Source organism: Oncorhynchus keta, chromosome 19 (assembly GCF_023373465.1).
Source record: "Oncorhynchus keta strain PuntledgeMale-10-30-2019 chromosome 19, Oket_V2, whole genome shotgun sequence".
Taxonomy (NCBI): domain Eukaryota; kingdom Metazoa; phylum Chordata; class Actinopteri; order Salmoniformes; family Salmonidae; genus Oncorhynchus; species Oncorhynchus keta.
In genome coordinates, this window is record NC_068439.1 from 56,553,485 (window position 1) to 56,575,298 (window position 21,814).

The following is a 21,814-nucleotide window of genomic DNA, read 5'->3' on the forward strand; positions in this document are numbered from 1 at the left end:
TAATTGTTTATGAACAGAACATGCTTACAAAACATGTTCCTAACAAAGCGTATTTGTGAAAAATATTTTGCTAAAGACAAGGAGATGAAGATGACTTCACATGCCCAGTTCTGATTACTGCCACCTGACAAATATGTTGGTATTGCAAGGTTTATGTAGACATCTGGAATCTTATTTTCCGATAAGTAGAGTTGTAACCTTAAACTCGTACATAAAACCTGAAAAGGAAAAGCGGGGGAAAAAATCTGGCCGTTGTTTCCGAAGCCCAATCGCTACTAGAGCGCACAATACAAGACCGTTTCATTCCCAGATCGGACGATAATTAAGAAGATGCCTCGATCGCCCCACGTGGCTAGTTCTGAGAAGTGATTCTGCTGCCGGTACCCTGAGTCACACTCTAAGAGGTTTCGAGTCTATATTGTCTTTTCTACAGCCTCTGTTCCATGGCCTTGTCCATCAACCTACTCCACTCTCCCTCTCACCGATTCCTTTCTTCATTCTTCAACTTGGAAGGTCTGAGAGCATTGACAGAGACAGAGAGTTAAGTAGGGCGAGTCTGGCCTGTTCAGTAGCCTACAGTCTGTGGTCAACATGCCGGAGTCAGGAGGGAAAAGGTGGTGCCCAAGATGGGAGCAAGTTAGTCTGCCTTTACCCACCCCACCAACCCCCCCAGAGAAGAGGGTATGGGTCAGGATATCACCTTCCCTTTCTCTCTTCCCACTCCATCTCTATCGCTCACTGCTGCGCCTCTTCGGCCTCGGGCTGGGCCTGGGCCTCAGGTTGGACCTCTGGCTGGGCCTGCTCCTGAGCAGGCTTGGCTGGGGGAGGAGGGGGAGGAGGGGGCATTGTGTTGTCTCTGGCGGTAGGTGATGACGGTGCCTTGCAGCAGGGCGATTACCGTCATCAGGTAGAGGTCCCACTCAGGGTCCAGGAGCTGGTCCAGGTCCACCTGACTGACCACCTCACTCATCTGGTGGAGGGGAGAGAGAGATGATACAGGGTGGGAGGGGAGAAAGAGAGAGGGTCGGTCAGAGGGAGCAGAAAGAGAGAGAGAGCATTGACTACATTGAACAAACATAATACAATCCCATGAATCCTGTACAAATGTAATAAATTAAGTTAGCCTCAAACATTGAGCCTGGCCCCCATGAGTTGAAATGGAAACGACCAGGGAAATGAAACTCCCAGAGGCACCGGGTCCAGGAAGTGCTCTGTACTGTACACTCACGTTGAGGTCGTGCAGGTATTGCAGGATGTAGACCAGGCCCAGTTTACACAGAGCCAGGAAGACGGGCACCTGAGCTTCGGGACTAGCCTCAGCAGCCATGTCGTAGAAACGCTTGGCCAGGTGGATATCCTACAGGAGAGTGGAAAGTAAGGGGTTAGACTTATAGGGTTGCATGTGTGTATGAATGAGTTTGTTTATGTGCGTGTGCCCACCTGTTTGATGCCCAGGCCTTTCTCGTGCATGTAGCCCAAGTTGAACATGGCCTGAGTGCTGTGCTGCTGCTCCGAGGCCAGCCTATAGTGGATGACAGCGGTCTCGTAGTCCATGTCAGTACCTGTACCCGTAGAAATGGTACTCCCCCAGCTTTATCCTAGACACTGTATAACCTGGGCCCAGTTTTTGAAACCAAATGTCATGGGATCATATAACATGATCTTTGTTGTAGCATATAATGGGATATGTTGGAAAATGTGTAGAATTGCATGAAATTTGCTTTAAAACTGCAAAAATGTCTCTGTGTGAGTAGAATTGAGTAGAATTCCATGACATTTGTTAAAAAATTCCCAAATTGTCTCTCCACCCAATGGCAAAATGCGTAGAACTGCAGAAAGCTTGCTTTAACAGTGTAACATTTTCTTTACACCCCATGGCAAAAATGTGTAGAATTGCAGGAAATGTAAAAAAAATAAACATGTATCTACTTGGTGGAGGGGCCTCGCTACCCAAATATCACTAAGGGCCCCCAAAAGACTAAAGCCGGTCCTGTCTATAATAATGGCTAATTGGCTGTGTGGAGGTCAGTTCCCTTGTGCTACTAGCTCTATGACCGATCCTTTATGCTTTCTGTATAACTGGGCCCGGACTTTGTCACTCAGCTGTTTTGGGTGGGGGAGATAAGGTTGGCCTCATATAATGGCCGTGCCCTCTGGACGTGCATCACATTGTGCTGTCCCCACACACCACACGCCACTATGGGGTGGCTTTTGATTGCCGTGGCAACCTGTGCGCTAGTCTCCTCTGCCAAAGGTAAGTGCTGGAACCAGCAGGAGAACAGCATGCACAGAGTCCCTATCTGTGCATATTTCACATTTTACACACACACACACACACACACACACACACACACACACACACACACACACACACACACACACACACACACACACACACACACACACACACACACACACACACACACACACACACACACACACACACACACACACACACACACATTCCACACACATTCCACACACATGTCAGTTACTGTGGCCACATTGTTGGGGCGAGCAGTTTTTTCTGAAAGAGGGGCCTGGCTTGGGTAGGTCGATGTTGGTTTAGATAATGGAGGACCTGTTTAAAAAGGAACATCAGGGATTTTTGGTGTCAAAAGTTAGACATATAAAAGTTTGGCAGCCCGCAGCGGTGATGAAGACTACAGAAGTAGGTCGTAATCACAACAGAAAAAATATGCTTTCCTCATAACCTGACTTCAGTTTCTCTTGGTCTTTGTATTGGCTGGGTTATGTAAGCACCAGGACAAACTCAGCAGGCAAAACTGGTTGTAATGACAGCATAATGATATAATTTCAACCAGTTTCTGGTTGTTGTTATGACATCATTCCAACCAGTTTTGCCTGCTGGGAAGACACCCCTTCATGGATACTGTCTCCTTCTAAGGCAACAAGTGGTGGTGGCAGTATGAGGAAGGCATACGACACTACAGCCAGGAGGCTCTCCACAAGGTACTGTCCCATTTGACCCTTTTATCATCTTGGTGTAGGATTGGTCTAGGGTGAAGTTGCCCCAAGACGCTGATGTTGGAGCAGTTGTACATTTACATATCTAATGGTTAAGGTTAGGATTGGGGGCGGGGAAGCTGATCCTAGATTTGTACCTAGGGGAAACTTCACCCCAGAGCTTTTATTTTCTATAGGCGCCTTCGGTAACCTTTGGTAATGTAAAGGCCTTCAAAACACATTCATAGCAATGAATGTAACAAGTTTAAATTATCTTTCATCAATGGTATTTTGATTGAATGGTTATTTAGTGCTTATAAGTGTGTTATGTCATCTCACATCAAGGAGACCTATGCTAGATATTGATCTACAGTATATCAATTAAGAATTTGTTACTTGACTTGAATTACCTGAAGATACTTCATTGGTCTTTGTGTACATCACTTACACATTGGTATGTGTAGTTGTACATCATGCTACAGTTAAAGGGATAGTTCACCCAAATTGCAAAATGACATATTGGTTTCCTTTCCCTGTAAGCGGTCTATGGACAAGGTATGACAGCAATCCATGCTTTGGTTTGTTTCCTTGGCACTGTTTCCACATGCTTACATTTTAGCATTTGTGCCAAAAATCACATTTAAGTCATTGGACCAATATTAGCATGATTTGAACATGATGTGTGAAAAATGCTCATTTTGGTCCCATGACATGAATGGGAATTTTGCCACATGCTAAAACATTAGCATTTGGTAACAGTGCCAGCCACTGCCAGGGAAACTACACCAAAGCATGGATTACTGTCATAACTTGTACATAGACTGCTTACAGGTTAGGAAAACCAATTTTGTCATTTGGGTGAACTATCTCTTTAATGACATGCCTGACTGATTCTGCTATGACTACATGACCTTGGTTGTTTGTTATTCAAGTTAATATTCAGTGTCATGTCAGGTTATCTGAATGTTTGTAGATGTTTGTTCGGTATTGATAGCATTTGACGCACACACACGCACACACACACACACACACACACACACACACACACACACACACACACACACACACACACACACACACAGTTGTATCTTAGAGGTTGGAACATCTTTCTGGTCTGATGTGGATTCTTGTACCCTTGCAACTCGTATTGGTACCAGGGGACCATCATTTCCTCCATTATAATCAGAAATATGTACAGACATATTTACTGCGTTCTACTTTCTATTTGTGTATCTATTCTTTTCTCTCCTTCACTCTCGATCTTGTTTCAGGAGTTTCCAGAGAAAACCAGACCGGTGAACTTCACACATTCTCCTTTTCAATGTCCTGACATGAGTCGCTCGCCCGCTGTCCCCTCATCAGGTAAGATGGGACCATCCCATTAGAGTTGATTTAGAAAGTCAATATGTGAACTGATCCCAGGCCAGTCTTATTCTCTAACTTGTAAGCTTGTGGAATCAGGCAGCATTGCAAGGCTAGGGTTTTGGGGGCAGATCCTAGACCAGTCCTTAGAGACATCTTCCACTGCCTTCTCTCTGAGTAAATACTGTATGTTAGAGATCATCAACTAGATTTTCTTGAGTGGATGGTCAGGGGCCCGGAACATAATTACAAATCATTTGTAGACTAAATTGATTGCAAAGACGCCCAACAGATATTATATTTGACTAAAATGTAAAAATGTCAAAACTTGCTTGCATTTGTATATGATCACGTATAGTGCATTCGGAAAGTATTTAGACCAAATACAGGTGTGCCAAGAAGACTCAAGGATGTAATAACTGACAAAGGTGCTTCAACAAAGTATTGAGTAAAGGATCTGAATACTTAGGTAAATGTGATATTTTTAAATATTTTTTTATAGATTTGCAAAATGTATAAAAAACAGTTTTTGTTTTGTCATTGTGGGGTATTGTGTGTAGATTGATGAGATGACAAAAACAATTTAATACATTTTAGAATAAGGCTGTAACGTAACAAAATGTGGAAAAATTCAAGGGGTCTGAATACTTTCCGAATGCACTGTATATCTCTCTGCTATGCATGTATACTTGGGAATACTTTGGAACAGATTCCAACATTTGAATTACTTGGAGGTTATTTGCTGGAGTTTTAGTCTTTTGCGTGAAGCAATATTTGAATATATATATTTTGTATTATTATTATTGTTTTTGCACAGTAAACTCGGGGGGCCAGATAAAATCATCCGCGGGCCGCCAGTTGGGGAACCCTGTTGTATGTTTTCCTTGTGGGAGTTGAACAATTGAATCAATGTTGTTAGTGTAATGGTGTTGGATTCATAACCTCCCTCCCCAGCTGTAAATCGAATCGCTAGCTTGAAATCGAATCACGCTATTGTATCGCTAGCTTTTCTAGTGTAATAAACAAAGACGTGACCTCTTGTCAAGCATGGTCCCCGGTCCAAGGGGACAAGAAAGGAGGCAAGCACAGTGACAAACCTCTTATATTAGCCCTCTACAACCTAATATGATATGTGGACAGTGTAGGAGGCCACCTGGGTCAGCAACGTGTGCATTATGGCCGGTCATTATAAATCTCTCTCTCTCTCTCTCTCTCTCTCGCTCTCTCTCTCTCTCTCTCAATATCCACCAATGTGTCCTCTCTCTTGACTTTGTCTCTCTTCTTGCTCTTTAGTTGAGTTGGTAAAGGCAGCGGACATTAAAGTCATTGCTGCCCTGGGGGATTCTCTGACGGTGAGTTCAACGTTGAGTTTGTCTTAACACAAACACTTTACACTTGACTCTTGACCAGAGTTTTTGGGGCTGTGGGTGTTACTTAAAGGGGTACGTGATTGGTACATCCATTTGTGGACTGCAGTGAATGATAAATGTCCAATGCAGACAATTGTATCTCAATATCTAATCATTTCTGAGAACCAATTAAATACTTTACTGTGATGGTTTTGAATGTAATAAAAAAATAACAAATTAAAATACATATAAGAACATTTTAGCAAAGACCAATTTGTCAAGCAAGAATTTTGAAAGGACTGTCTGGGAAGGTCTGAGTGGGGAAGGGAAAACTGAAAATGAGCTGTTATTGGCAGATGTTTGGAAAAACTCCATCTCAACAAAACCATTATTTTATCTTACACTAGAAGGGCATCATCATCATTTTCACAATTTCACAGTATTATTCCAACCTCACAGTGTGGAAATGTATATGAAATACAGGAAAATCAATTTTTTGGACTGTACTGGGCCTTTAAAACAATAACGTTGATGTCATGGATGGTCAGTCCTCGTGTCCACAGCTCAGTCTATGAATTTAAGAGTACCAAAACAAGTGATGGGGTGGCTGCTTTGTTGTTTTTCAAATCTTGTATTTCATCTTTAAAGCAACTGGTGTGTCACCTTTTCCAAACTGAAACTAGTAAATGCGAAACCATGCCGTCTAGCATAATGGAGCAGTTTCACTCAACGCTGCATGGAAATATATTGAAAGTAGTTACTGTAATGAGTTTAACTGAACTGTCTGGAATGGACCAACACAACTAACCAATTCATTTAAAACTGTTGTGGGCTCAAGATCTCAATGCATTTAAACCATTAAACCACCGCAGGTCAGGGCCATGAGAAATTCTGTTCAGGCCAGTGAGAGAAAAAAAAAGTTAACATTGAACTCAGAATGTTCTAATCGTTCGGGCAGATTGCTTTAATCATAATAGCTGAATTTGCTCATCTTTGGCACATACAGTGCCTTCGGGAAATAATCCTTGACTGACTCCTTGGCTTTTTCAAAAAAAAATTCCACATTTTGTTACGTTACAGCCTTTTTCTAAAATGGATTTAATAATTTTCCCCTCCTCAATCCACACACAATAAACTAAAATAATAACTACGCAAAAACAGGTTTTTAGAAATTGTTGCTAATTTATGAAAAAATACAATATCACATTTACATAACTATTCAGACCCTTTACTCAGTACTTTGTTGAAGCACCTTTGGCAGCGATTACAGCCTCGAGTCTTCTTGGGTATGACGCTATAAGCTTGGCACACCTGTATTTGGGGATTTCTCCCATTCTTCTCTGCAGATCCTCTCAAACTCTGTCAAGTTGGATGGGGAGTTTTGCTGCACAGCTATTTTCAGGTATCTCAAGAGATGTTAGATTGGGTTTAAGTCCGGGCTCTGGCTGGCCCACTCAAGGATATTCAAAGACTTGTCCCAAAGCCACTCCTGCGCTGTCTTGGCTGTGTGCTTAGGATTGCTGTGTGGTTGGAAGGTGAACCTTCTCCTCAGTCTGAAATCCTGAGCTCTCTGGAGCAGGGTTTAATCAAGGATCTCTCTGTACTTTGTTCCTTTAATCTTTTCCCCATCCTGACTAGTCTCCCAGTCCCTGCCACTGAAAAACATCCCCACATCATGATGCTGCCACCATCATGCTTCACCGTAGGGATGTGCCAGGTTTCCTCCAGACGTGACGCTTGACATTCAGGCCAAAGAGTTCACTCTTGGTTTCATCAGACAAGAGAATCTTATTTCTCATGGCCCGAGTCCTTTAGGTACCTTTTGGCAAATTCCAAGCGGGCTGTCATGTCCCTTTTCCTGAGGAGTGGCTTCTGTCTGGCCACTCTACCATAAAGGCCTGATTGGTGGAGTGCTGCAGAGATGGTTGTCCTTCTGGAAGTTTCTCCCTTCTCCACAGAGGACCTCTGGAGCTCTGTCAGAGTGACCATCAGGTTCTTGGTCACGTCCCTGACCAAGGCCCTTGTCCCCCGATGGTTCAGTTTGGCCAGGTGGCCAGCTCTTGAAAGAGTCTTGGTGGTTCCAAACTTCTGCCATTTAAGAATGATGGAGGCCACTGGGTTCTTGGGGACCTTCAATGCTGGAGACATTTTTTGCTACCCTTCCCCAGATCTGTGCCTCGACACAATCCTGTTTATGCACTCTACGGGCAATTCACTCGACTTCATGGTTTGTTTTTTTCTCTGACATGCACTGTCAACTGTGGAACCTTATTTAGACAGTGTGTCCTTTTCCAAATCATGTCCAATCAATTTAATTTACCAGACGTGGACTCCAATGAAGTTGTACAAACATCTCAAGGATGATCAACAGAAACAGGATGCACATGAGATACATTTTGAGTCTCATAGCAAAGGGTCTGAATACTTACACAAATAAGGTATTTCTGTTTTTTACTTGTAAAGCAATTCCAAAAAATTCAAAAAACCTGTTTTCGCTTTGTCATTATGGCATATTGTGTGTAGATTTCAGATTTTTCTTAATCCATTTTATAATAAGGGTTCTGAGTACTTTCCGAAGGCACTGTATGTCAATGTCATAGTTGAATAATATTTGACCATTCATTGCAGTCATGGCTGTATCATAATGGAAGTTACTGTTTCGATTAACACACTGTAGTTTTCCATTAACAGTTTTGTGGTTACTGTCTCGCTTGAAAGGAAAGTGTTATTAATAGGTATAATCATATGACTAACCTTGTGGTTGATTGTTTGATGAATTGCTACATGGACTGTCTTGCCCTCTCTATTCAGACCGCCATAGGTGCCAATGCCACCAACGTCCTTGGGATTCCTATCGAGTTCCGTCACGTGTCATGGAGGTACCCAATTAATTGTCTTTAGATGAGAATATGACAAGAATGATGAGAATAAGAATTGTATCAAGATGACAACTTTACATAGTAATGTATGCTTTCTTATCCGTTATTTGGGTATTCTGAATGGTAGTTCTCTGTCTAATAATAATCAGTCAATTATTGTCATCATTTGGAAGCAATGCAATTGTTTTGAATGACAACTTAATGACCCTATAGTGGAAAATGTATTGTACCTTGCAGCATCGGGGGCCATGGATCATACCAAGATGTCATTACACTGGCAAGTAAGTGCCTTTCGACTCAAATACCACCTTGAGCTTTGTAGGAACATTAGTCATTCATTGGCACACATTCATTCTAACCAGACGGAGCTTGGGCAGCCTGGTCCCAGATCTGTTTGTGCTCTTGCCAACTTAATTTCTATAATTGTAAAGCCATAGATAACAAGGAGTGGGTGTAATAGAACAGCAATACTAGCACTCAGGCTTTATCTTGCATTGTTTTTGCCTGGTTATGGTTAGGTTTGAATTAATAGCACATCCTTGATCTATGGTTAGAGGCAACATCTACCTTGACGATAGAATGCACAGTGTCCTATCATCCTTCAAGTTCTACCTGTGTGAGCGTAAGGTGTAGGGGGAAGTTGCCCCTAGATGCATTTCCCACACTAATGGTTAAGGTTAGAATTGGTAACCCAATAGAAAGGGTGCTTGGAACCAGAAATAAATCAAATAAAAAAGGCCAGCACTCACTTATATATACAAATATATATATATATATATTTGATTTTCTTTCCCTGTGTGAACCCTCCTTGGCATGTGCTCTAGATATCGTAAGGCTTTTCAATCCCAATGTGCTTGGTGCTGCACCGGCCAAGACTGTCCATGGAACCTCAGCCCCCCTCAGCGAAACAGGATTCAACCTGGCCGTGACCGGACACAACACCTTGTAAGAAACCACTATGGTGAAATATGCAAATATACTGTCTGTCTGCCAGAGATTTAACCAATGGAAGTGATGCATAGAGTTGTGTGCACTAAAAAGCAAGTTTGTGCCATGGTACTGGCACAATGCTTGTATAACACAGTGGTCTGATGGCTCATAGCATATCTAAACTAACTTTTAAGTGGCTGCAGATTTTAGTTAAATGACACTGCACATTTGAGTTACACTAGTCTCGTGTAGCCATACCTCGAAATCACGTTGTTGTCACACCACGTTTCTTGATGAGGCCAGAGTTACATACACAATCTGACGATTTCAGCGATATTATGTGTAGCTGCCTGTGCTACACTCATTTATTTTGTTTCATAACTCATTTCTGTCTCTGTACTTATTGTTCATTTCATTCTGTAACAGCTCAACATAATCTGATATTTGGGTTGTTCGTTTTAAAGTTTTTCATTCAGACTTTTGAAAATAAGTAATGAATGTGGCAATTCTAGATATGGAAAGATGCCACACCTCCTATCCTTGTAATGGTGTCTTCTGTGACGACATGGACAGAGACATTGATGTCTATCTCCATTTTAAAGTAGTCAATTGCTTATTTTTCTACTTCCAAGAGTGTATTGGCAGTTTGTAAATAAACTGAAAAGGTGCACATCACCACCTGTTGTGCTGGATTGTGTATTGTCTGAACCGGTATAAAGCCAAGGTTGGTGATTTACAGCCATTTACAGCCGCAGTTATGGAATGTTTGCTCAGGAGTATAATTAATTGGCTGACTCCTCCTGCTGACCTGATTGGAATTAAGGCAGTGTCCAGGGTTGCTCTCTATCCAACTCTATGGTGATACTAGCCTTGACTAACCCTTCTCTGATAATGTTCTGAAAGACTCATATTTCCCAGTGTTCCTCCTGATAATATTATCTGCCTGTTCCATGCTAAGACAGGACATTGTGTCACCGTTTTGACCTTCACTAATATCACAATCAAAATGATTTTATGAATCACTCAGTATGATTTTTATGTTATGCACAACTCACGAAATATCAAAAACAACACATTCTACAAACAAACACATTTTATCTGATTCAGCCACTTGTAAATTCAGTATTTCTGGTATTCAATAAAATGTGCATATGTTCATTCACGTCATTAATACAATTGGAGAACATATTTCACATTTAACATGCTTAAAGCTACAGTCTGGGATTTAAAAAACAACAACAAACTGACCACTCTGCCCTTTGTTTTGGTTAACAGCTGAGGGATGAGGCTAGAGATATGTAACCACTCTTAAACTCATATATACTCTATACTCATAACTCGAGTTGGAGCTATGGATGCCAAGACTGACCAACCATGAGTTCAAAATGATAGTTTACCTAGTTTTGAAACTATACAGTGTTTGCTTACAACAACGTTAAAACAAGCTTCTATTTGGTGTTCGGGTGGGGTAAGACAGTTGAACTAAGCTCATCAGTGTTTATAAGTTACATTCCCGCAATAATCAATGGCTATCATCAATTTAAAATCCCAAAATGAATGTACCAATTGCAGACTGTAGCTGGTGCTTTTTTCCTCAGTGTTATGATGTGTATTGTAATGTTGCGTAACTGTCCCTTAGTAATCTACCAGGGCAGACCAGACATCTCATCGACACACTGAGAAACTATGAGGTAAGAAACCCCCTACGTCTCCAAAATACTGTATAGGATAAAACCCTGTTATATTCAAACGCGTCTGATAACAACTTGTGCTATTTAGACCTTATCACTGAAGATGGTAGCATAGGTTACGGTGTGTTTCTGCTTTAGCCAACTAAAGAAGAGCAGAACTCAAAAACAACATCAGGTGTTTACAAGTGTGTACCACTCCATCTCATCACTGCTCTATTTGGTTATGAAGATTATGGTAATAATACATTTGGAAATACCATAAACACACGTGGAATTGGTAATAAATACATTTCAATACCAAACCAAACCTTTGGGGAATCATTATCTTGCCAAAATAAAACAGCTAGACAAACAGACTGGCACCCACCCGGGATTTGACTATGATTACATTTGAGATCAGCAACTCTCTTTTCCAACCAATGTCTAAGAATGCTTTATTGATTTGAATAGCAATTGTATTACAGTGGTAAATGAAGTACTGACTGACTAATGTATCCCCTCTTTCATCCCTTTCTTTACCCAGGGCCTGAACTTTGATGAGGACTGGAAGCTACTGACCATTCTCATAGGCATGAACGACATCTGTGATTACTGCAAGGATAAGGTCTGTGTCATTGTAATATGAAGGCTATGCAACTTCATGTGCAATATCATAAAGAAAGAGCAAAGGTGTTTACTTTGGCGCTTGTTTCAACACTCTCCTTCCCAGGTTCTTTTCTCAGTGGACAATTACATTCACTACATGACGAACTCCTTGGAAATGCTAATGAACGAGGTAACATCGGGAGAGCTCACAAATATTATCTATGATTTTTTTTTGTTGTATTTTTACAATCCCTTAAAGCGGCAATCGGCAGTTGAAACAACAAAGAAAGCGCACTCCCCGCCCCTGTTTTGGTAAAAAGACGAGGGATGGCGGTGGAGAAATGCCATCACTCTCAAATTCATAGACAGACCTATGGATGCCAGTTCTGACCGTCTATGATATACAAATGACAGTTTTAAAGATGTTTTGAGGCTATAGTGTTTGTTTATATTTACCTTGTTTTTAAACATGGGAGAAAAACAAGCTCATATTTTGGGTTCTGATGGAGTACGACAGTTGAACTAAGCTCAGGAGGTATTTATAAGTTATTTTCTTCAAGAATAAGTGGGTACATATCAGTAATTGGACGTAGCAACTGCAGATTGCCCATTTAAAGTATACTTCTCAATGGGTCTTCCCTGAATAAATAGGGAAAATACAGAGAATGCTGTTTTATCACATTATAAATTATGATTTACAACACTTAACGCTCAGAATGGTAGAGTATAGGTAAGGGATAATCAACGAGGGGCTATGCGTTTTCTGGAAAATAATGAATGACGTGGAAGGTGTGTTCCAAGATGCGCTAGCGGAGAGGAACTAACCTTCCACAGAGTTGCATTATTTTCCAGAGAAAGCATAGAGCCCCGAGTTCATTATCCGTTTTATACCATGGCTATAATTTAGCACATGTACGGCTAGAAATGTGTTGATTTGCAGGTAAAAATGTGTTCAACATCCACTGAAGTAGCTAGCAAGTTTACTAGATAACTACATTAGTTGCCTTGTTAGCTAAACAAACAAACTTGCTAGTTTAGCTAACCAAACCATCAGTCCTAGCTTGCTATAACCGCGGAGTGCCTGGATACAGCCCTGTTTTCAACAGCGGAGATTTGTATAAACCTTGCAGTCTGTCACTCTGACATTTGCAACATTGTTACAATATTGTAATTCCATCTCCAGTAATGAATCTGTCGGGAGTCAGAAAAAGACAGACAGGCAGGCAGCTTTTCTCAGTCAATCGAAATCATGAATCAGCTGGCATCATTTTTATGGATACAAAAAAAAAAGATTTGAAAAAAAGTTAAAACGAAACACAGCTAATTTGCAGTCTTTCCAGCATCAGTTTGAAGTGATTGTGTTAGTGTTTTGTTGGCTAGGACAACAGTGTCCTGATGAGTGAGCACATTTTCTGTGCCAGGTAAAATTGCACCTTATTAGCTCATTGTTGTGCGTGTATCCAAATAAATGTCACTAGAAAACAGCTTAAACAAATGCAAATGCAGCTACTTTGCTGTTATTCTGGCTGCACTATTTGACGTGACTGTAAATTAGTTGTAGTTGGCTAGCTAGCAAGCAAGGGATAAGAATATATATTTTTTTAGTGAAAATATGTTCATCATTATTTGAATATGTTGGTAAACCATTGTATAAAAGTGCCTCCCGAGTGGCGCGGTGGTCTAAGGCACTGCATCGCAGTGCTAGCTTTGCCACTAGAGATTCTGGTTTGAGTCCAGGCTCTGTCACAGCTGTCTGCGACTGGGAGACCCATGGGGCGGCGCACAATTTGCCCAGCGCCGGCAAGATTTGGCCGGCAGAAATGTCCTTGTCCCATCACGCTCTAGCGACTCCTGTGGCGGGCCGGGCACAATGCACGATCACCAGGTGTACAGTGTTTCCTCTAACACATTGGTGCGGAGGACGCACGGCTCTCGACCTTCGCCTCTCCCAAGTCCGTACGGGAGTTGCAGCAATGGAACTAGACTGTAACTACCAATTGGGGTAAAAGTTATTAAGAATTGACAATGCCCTCGAAGCTGGTTTTTGGAGGAGATATTGCCAAGACTTTGTCTTGGGCCTAACAACACCCGTGCCAATGTATCCTTCAAACACCGGCTTCTCGTGCATTATCATACAAAGGGTTATTCAAACAATGATTGACATTTTAATTAAAAACGTTATTTGGATTAATTTATTCATACTATTTTATCCTTCCACAAGAAATTATCCCGACACAAGTCTATGGTTGTACCCAAGCCGGCTGGTCGTTTGTTCTATTGGTTCGGTTGCCAGAGACGCGACCCAGTCGTTCAGTCTTTTTGTTCTGGAACTGGCTGGAATGTGGTTTTAACCAGCCTTCAGCATTCAGGATTAGATCCACCCGTTGTGTAATGTATTATAGTGTGTGTTAACATGGCAACATTTGCATTTCTCTTGGTTGCGGTCATAGAAATAGAATGATTCTAATTATATGGTTGCGGTCTAGGTTCCCCGTATGATTGTGAATGTAGTTCAAATCCTGCCCATGGAAACCTTGAGGCAGGTCCAGAGGCCCACCCCAGGCTGCCTGCTCCAACGGTGAGTGACCTGGCTTTGACCTTTGACCTTAGAATGCAACCACTATGCACTACGGTGTACATTTTAGGACACCCTCAGCCTACTACGGTGTACATTTAGAGCACCCTCAAGCCTCTCGCCTCACCCCTCCTTGAGCCAATTGTCCAAATCTCCTTGAAATGTAAACCATAATGAACACAGCCACTCTTCCCTTGCACCTACATCATCTTGAAAATATTTTCAACTCTTTCCTTACAAGGTCTGGAGACTACTGGTTTTCTGTTCTACCTGATAATTAACTGCACCCACCTGGTGTCCCAGGTCTAAATCAGTCCCTGATTAGAGGGCAACAACAAAAACAATAGTGGGACTGGCTTTGAGGTCCAGAGTTGAGTTTGAGGGCTCTAGGGGCTCCCAATAAGCATCAAAGTTAGACTCTGCAATATGGCATTGTCAGGTTACGGCAGACCAACTTCTGATGGTATTATTGTCTCTTCCCAATGTTTATGTTCCTTTAAGGAGGGAACAAATTAAGACGAGCCAATAATGGCAATCGTGGCATATTTTCAATATTGTTGTGATCAACTCGCTCTATTGTGTATGATGATGTTGCTTATGTGGGACCCCACGTCAATATTTTAAAGATCCGTAGGATGCCCTGAATTGTTATGTAACCGAGTTGGATCCTAGGGTCATTCTCATTAGAGCACACCGTAGCAAAATGTTTCACAGCGTTTCTTATTGGAAGAAGTTTAGAAGGTACCACATTTCGGGCCTATTGAGCATGACCTTGATTCTTGACCCATCATTTGTTCCAGATCATTCTGTTCCTGCCTTATCAAGCCCGGGGCTGGTTCCCCTGAACTGAAGGAGCTAGTGGAGATCAACCTAGAGTTTCAGGTGGGTGGCCTAGCGGTTAATGTCACCACCTACAGCACAGAAACCTATCAGTGTCGGCAGACCTGGGTTTAAAAAATGGAAAAAATCTATTAATTTACTTTATCTGTGCCTGTTTGAACCTGTCCGGTTTAATAAACTAATAGAAAAGACCCAAACCTGCAAAACCCTCCCATCTGGCACTCCAGGCAGACTCTTTAAAAGATCTTTAACAGATTCTTTGATTATTTGAAACGTAGCCCGAGGGCACTGACCGATGTCCATGGACATTGAAAAGTAGTGTAAATTTGCTTAGTCTCCCCTGGCCTTGATTTCCACCCCATTCACAGACGAGTTTTCAACGTCCCCAGCCGTTCATTTCTGGTCCGGTTCGGACCGGACCAAATCTGATCCAATTTCATTCCACCATCTACCCAACTTGATTTGGCCCAAACAGACATCTATTGTTGTTTAAGATTTGGCCCAAACATAGAAGTCCATAATTGGTTCAGATTTGATCCGGACTGGACTTGATTTTGACCAAACATAAACAAGTTTGGACAGCATAGTATAGGAGTACAAAACAGTAGACCACAGCAGAGTACAGGACAGCAGAGTACAGGACAGTAAAGAAAAGTAGTATAGTTCAGTAGAGTATAGTACAGTATAATGTAATGTATTGTACCTGACTATACCCTACGGTACTGTACTACACTGCATTCTACTGTGCTCTACTGTACTGTGCTATACTGTCCAAACTTGTGAAATGTAGAAGTCTATGATTGGTTCAGATAAGGTCCGGACTGACCAAATGTGGTCTTGTTTGGAAAGTGGAGCTCATTAAAATAATACCCAGTGTTCATTTTTGCATTTACATTTGTCATTTAGCAGACACTCTTATCCAAAGTGACATTCTACTCAGGTAGATAAACAACCACATATCACAGTCATAACAAGAAAAAAGTTTCTGAAACCGTTACTGAGATTGTTAATGTAGTTGAAGTGTTCTTCTGTGTGTTTCTTTCTGTTGGTCTGGAAACTTTCAATTTGACCACTGCCAGTTCTTAAGCTTTTGAAAAAGCTAACATAAATACATGTGACACATGGGAGCAATAATAAATATTCCGTAATGCAATCTTCAGTTGGCTCCATATTCCAATTGAAATTTTAATGAACATTTTGGAATGTGAAATAATGATTTCTTCATTGACATGTAGTTTTATCAATGTCAACTTCCGTAAAAATACTTATTTTGAATGTCCGGAAAAAAACGTATTTTCAACGTCGTTTTTTTTTTGTCTGACCTCACAGCAGTGTGCATATTTCTGTTGTAGCCCTACGCTAACACACACCTCATTAACTCTCCAGAAACGTCTGGAGCAGCTCCTCCACAGCGATAGCTTCTTCAGGGAGGACTTCGCCGTTGTTCTCCAGCCATTCATGAAACAAGCAGACCCTCCTCGCCTCCCGGTAAAGTCTCTTGGCTTTTAACTGGAATCCTTTTGCTGTTTCAAGCCTGTTTCAATATATACAGTATATATATTATATTCATGAGCTATGCATGATTATCTCACATAGTTTATACATACAGTACCAGTTAATCGTTTGGACACACCTACTATTCCAGGGTTGTTCTTTATTTTTACTATTTTCTACATTGTAGAATAATAGTGAAGACATCAAAACTATGAAATAACACATGTGAAATCATTTTGTAACCAAAAAAGTGTTAAACATTTCAAAATATGTGTTCTATTTTAGATTCTTCAAAGTAGCAACCCTTTGCCTTGATGACAGCTTTGCACACTCTTGGCATTCTCTCAACCAGCTTCACCTGGAATGCTTTTCCAACCGTCTTGAAGGAGCTTCCAAATATGCTGACCACTGTTTTTCATAGGATGCTTTTCCCAAACCTCTCAATTGGGTTGAGGTCGGGTGATTGTGGAGGCCAGGTAATCTGATGCAGCACTCCATCACTCTCCTTCTTGGTCAAATACCCCTTACACTGACTGGAGGTGTGATAGGTAATTTTCCTGTTGAAAAAACAAATTATAGTCCCACTAAGCGCAAACCAGATGGGATGGCGTAACTCTGCAGAATATTGTGGTAGCCATGCTGGTTAAGTGTGCCTTGAATTCTAAATGAATCACAGACTGAACTTCATGTCTTAAATAAATTAGGGACTGTAATTTCTCTTAGCTTATTTGAGCTGTTCTCGCCATAATATGGACTTGGTCTTTTATCAAATAGAGCTATCTTCTGTATACCACCCCTACCTTGTTACAACACAACTAATTTGCTCAAATGCATTAAGAAGGGAAAAAAATTCACAAATTAACATTTAACAAGGCACACTTGTTAACTGAAATGCATTCCAGGTGACTACCTCATGAAGCTGTTTGAGAGAATGCCAAGAGTGTGCAAAGCTGTCATCAAGGAAAAGGGTGGCTACTTTGAAGAAAAATATATTTTGATTTGTTTAACACTTTTTTGGTTACTTCCATATGTGTTATTTCATAGTTTTGATGTCTTCACTATTATTCTACAATGTAGAACCCTGGAATGAGTAGGTGTGTCCAAACTTTTGACTGATACTGTATATAAAAGACTATGTGAGAAAATCATGCATGGTAACACATTCACAGAGACATTTATGTGAGAATGGTTTAAATTATTCCCATGACCTGTCACTGTTGTGATGTTTGTGTCTCTCCGAACAGAATGGCAAGGTCGACATGACCTTTTTCACCCATGACTGCTTTCACTTCACCATAAAGGGCCATGAGGAGCTAGCCAAGGGGCTGTGGAACAACATGGTGAGCGCTACATAATGCTAACGGGATGCTAACAAGATGCTAATATCTAGCTAGCAGGGTCAAAGGTCATGAGCATTGCTCATACAATTTCTCCATTCAGTCTGCTACTAATGACTGGTATTAATTATGTCACTTTGGCTGAGTGAAGGCTGGTTATTAGTCCTACTGCAGATGTTTCATTCCTGGAAAGGTCTAAAAATGAAAGATGCCACGATCCCGTTGTCAAACATACTACAATCCAAAACCATGACACATCAACAAAGAAGAGGGACAGTGGCTGATTCTGAATTGAATTGTGTTGATTTATGAGCCTTTCTATTGAAAGGTCAGAATTATCCCAACACCCTTTTATATACATGCTGATTGCAACTCCATACATTGCATATGTGTAATTGTTCATGGAGTATTTGGAAGTGAGCATGACATGAAACAACAGAAAGGTACAATAGTTGAAACATTAGCGATGTCACCATCAGATGTTTCTTATCTAATTTCCCCAGTTCCAGCCAGAGGGGGGGAAGTTTATGGTGTCAAGCTTTTCTGACCCCATCGAGCTCATCTGCCCACCGATGGTAAGACCTGAGCTGTGACTGAGTGTCCTTTGTTTCTATTTGATACTATTATATATACATATACAGTATATACATACAGTTGAAGTCGGAAGTTTACATACACCTTAGCCAAGTACATTTAAACTCAGTTTTTCACAATTCCTGACATTTAATCCTAGTACAAATTCCCCGTTTTAGACAGTTAGGATCACCACTTTATTTTAAGAATGTGAAATGTCAGAATAATAGTAGAGAGAAGGATTTATTTCAGCTTTTATTCCTATCATCACATTCCCAGTGGGTCAGAAGTTTACATACACTCAATTAGTATTTGGTAGCATTGCCTTTAAGTTGTTTAACTTGGGTCAAACGTTTCGGGTAGCCTTCCACAAGCTTCCCACAATAAGTTGGGTGAATTTTGTCCCATTCCTTCTGACAGAGCTGATGTAACTGAGTCAGGTTTGTAGGCCTCCTTGCTTCCACACGCTTTTTCAGTTCTGCCCACACATTTTCTATAGGATTGAGGTCAAGGCTTTGTAATGGCCACTCCAATACCTTGACTTTGTTGTCCTTAAGCCATTTTGCCACAACTTTGGAAGTATGCTTGGGGTCAAAGTCCATTTGGAAGACCCATTTGCGACCAAGCTTTAACTTCCTGACTGATATCTTGAGATGTTGCTTCAATATATCCATATAATTTTCCATCCTCGTGATGCCATCTATTTTGTGAAGTGCACCAGTCCCTCCTGCAGCAGAGCACCCCCACAACATGATGCTGCCACCCCCGTGCTTCACGGTTGGAATGGTGTTCTTCGGCTTGCAAGCCTCCCCCTATAACCTCCAAACATAACGATGGTCATTATGGCCAAACAGTTCTATTTTTGTTTCATCAGACCAGAGGACATTTCTCCAAAAAGTACGATCTTTGTCCCCATGTGCAGTTGCAAACCGTAGTCTGGCTTTTTTATTGCGGTTTTGGAGCTGTGGCTTCTTCGTTGCTGAGCGGCCTTTCAGGTTATGTCGATATAGGACTTGTTTTACTGTGGATATAGTTACTTTTGTACCTGTTTCCTCCAGCATTTTCACAAGGTCCTTTTCTGTTGTTCTGAGATCGATTTGCACTTCAAATAAAAAAATCAAATCAAATTTATTTGTCACATACACATGGTTAGCAGATGTTAATGCGAGTGTAGCGAAATGCTTGTGCTTCTAGTTCCGACAATGCAGTAATAACCAACGAGTAATCTAACTAACAATTGCAAAACTACTACCATATACACACAAGTGTAAAGGGATAAAGAATGTGTACATAAAGATATATGAATGAGTGATGGTACAGAGCGGCATAGGCAAGATGCAGTAGATGGTATCGAGTACAGTATATACATATGAGATGAGTATGTAAACAAAGTGGCATAGTTTAAAGTGGCTAGTGATACATGTATTACATAAAGATGCAGTAGGTGATATAGAGTACAGTATATACGTATACATATGAGATGAATAATGTAGGGTATGTAAACATTATATTAAGTAGCATTGTTTAAAGTGGCTAGTGATATATTTTACATCAATTCCCATCAATTCCCATTATTAAAGTGGCTGGAGTTGAGTCAGTGTGTTGGCAGCAGCCACTCAATGTTAGTGGTGGCTGTTTAACAGTCTGATGGCCTTGAGATGGAAGCTGTTTTTCAGTCTCTTTTGGTGACAAGCCAAATTTCTTCAGCCTCCTGAGGTTGAAGAGGCGCTGCTGCGCCTTCTTCACGATGCTGTCTGTGTGGGTGGACCAATTCCGTTTGTCTGTGATGTGTACGCCGAGGAACTTAAAACTTACTACCCTCTCCACTCCTGTCCAATCATCTCCTTAGTTTTGTTGACGTTGAGTGTGAGGTTATTATCCTGACACCACACTCCGAGGGCCCTCACCTCCTCCCTGTAGGCCGTCTCGTCGCTGTTGGTAATCAAGCCTACCACTGTTGTGTCGTCCGCAAACTTGATGATTGAGTTGGAGGCGTGCGTGGCTACGCAGTCGTGGGTGAACAGGGAGTACAGGAGAGGGCTCAGAACACTTTCGCACCAAGGTACGTTCATCTCTAGGAGTCAGAATGCATCTCCAATCTGAGCGGTATGACGGCTGGGTGGTCCCATGATGTTTATACTTGCGTACTATTGTTTGTACAGATGAATGTGGTACCTTCAGGCGTTTGGAAATTGCTCCCAAGGATGAACCAGACTTGTGGAGGTCTACAATTTCTTTCTTGGCTGTTTTCTTTTGATTTTCCCATGATGTCAAGCAAAGAGGCACTGAGTTTGAAGGTCGGCCTTGAAATACATCCACAGGTACACCTCCAATTGACTCAAATGATGTAAATTAGCCTATCAGAAGCTTCTAAAGCCATGATATCATTTTCTGGAATTTTCCAAGCTGTTTAAAGGAACAGTCAACTTAGTGTATGTAAACTTCTGACCAACTGGAATTGTGATACAGTGAATTATAAGTGAAATAATCTGCCTGTAAGCAATTGTTGAAATAATTACTTGTGTCATGCACAAAGTAGATGTCCTAACCGACTTGCCAAAACTATAGTTTGTTAACAATACATTTGTGGAGTGGTTGAAAAACGAGTTTTAATGACCTAAGAGTATGTAAACTTCCGACCTCAACTGTATGTGTGTGTATATATAAGAGAGAGAATGGAAGTAGGAATAGGATACAACTCAAATCAAAGTTTATTGGTCACGTACACAGTTTAGCAGATGTTACTAGCTCTTAAAAATGCAGTGAAATGTCACACTACACAAATAATAATGCAAAAAAAACACACAAAAAATTATTGTGAAATGTCAGAATGAATCCAATTAACCAAAATACTGTAGCACTGTAACAGTAAGCCAAATGCAATCTATATGTATATACACCGGTTTAATTTACACAGATATAATATGTACAATAGTAGATATATTAGAGTGAGGTATCCAGTATATGAATTAATACAGTATATACACAAATGCAGTGTGTATAAGCAGGGTAAGTGAAATGCAATGTACAGTAGTAGAAATAATAGAAGGAACATGTCGAGAATACAGCATTTAAATACAGTACAAAACCCCATGGCAAAATTGATAGAATTGTAGGGATTTAGGTTCCAGACCAGAGAATACAGTGGCAAGAAAAAGTATGTGAACCCTTTGGAATTACCTGGATTTCTGCATAAATTGGTTATCAAATTTGATCTGATCTTCATCTAAGT

At 41.0% G+C, this 21,814-nt stretch overlaps 1 protein-coding gene and 1 pseudogene across 2 annotated transcripts in view; one reads left to right on the top strand and one right to left on the bottom strand.

Annotated features, from left to right (window-relative positions):
- On the bottom strand, positions 1–3,408 carry LOC118397860 (protein sel-1 homolog 1-like; annotated as a pseudogene).
- si:dkey-177p2.18 (phospholipase B1, membrane-associated) overlaps positions 2,828–21,814 on the top strand; it is a 25,385-nt gene continuing 6,398 nt past the window's right edge. Inside the window, exons 1-14 of one of the 2 annotated variants that reach the window (XM_035793949.2) lie at positions 2,828–2,973; positions 4,239–4,329; positions 5,623–5,681; positions 8,490–8,557; positions 8,795–8,838; positions 9,382–9,502; positions 11,127–11,178; positions 11,702–11,782; positions 11,888–11,953; positions 14,250–14,341; positions 15,139–15,220; positions 16,565–16,666; positions 17,917–18,012; positions 18,513–18,584. In XM_035793949.2, the coding sequence (XP_035649842.1) occupies positions 4,299–4,329; positions 5,623–5,681; positions 8,490–8,557; positions 8,795–8,838; positions 9,382–9,502; positions 11,127–11,178; positions 11,702–11,782; positions 11,888–11,953; positions 14,250–14,341; positions 15,139–15,220; positions 16,565–16,666; positions 17,917–18,012; positions 18,513–18,584 (966 nt within the window). In that variant the 5' untranslated portion in view covers positions 2,828–2,973; positions 4,239–4,298. The remainder of the gene's footprint in view (positions 2,974–4,238; positions 4,330–5,622; positions 5,682–8,489; positions 8,558–8,794; positions 8,839–9,381; positions 9,503–11,126; positions 11,179–11,701; positions 11,783–11,887; positions 11,954–14,249; positions 14,342–15,138; positions 15,221–16,564; positions 16,667–17,916; positions 18,013–18,512; positions 18,585–21,814) is intronic. The other variant, XM_035793948.2, reaches the window with a different exon arrangement.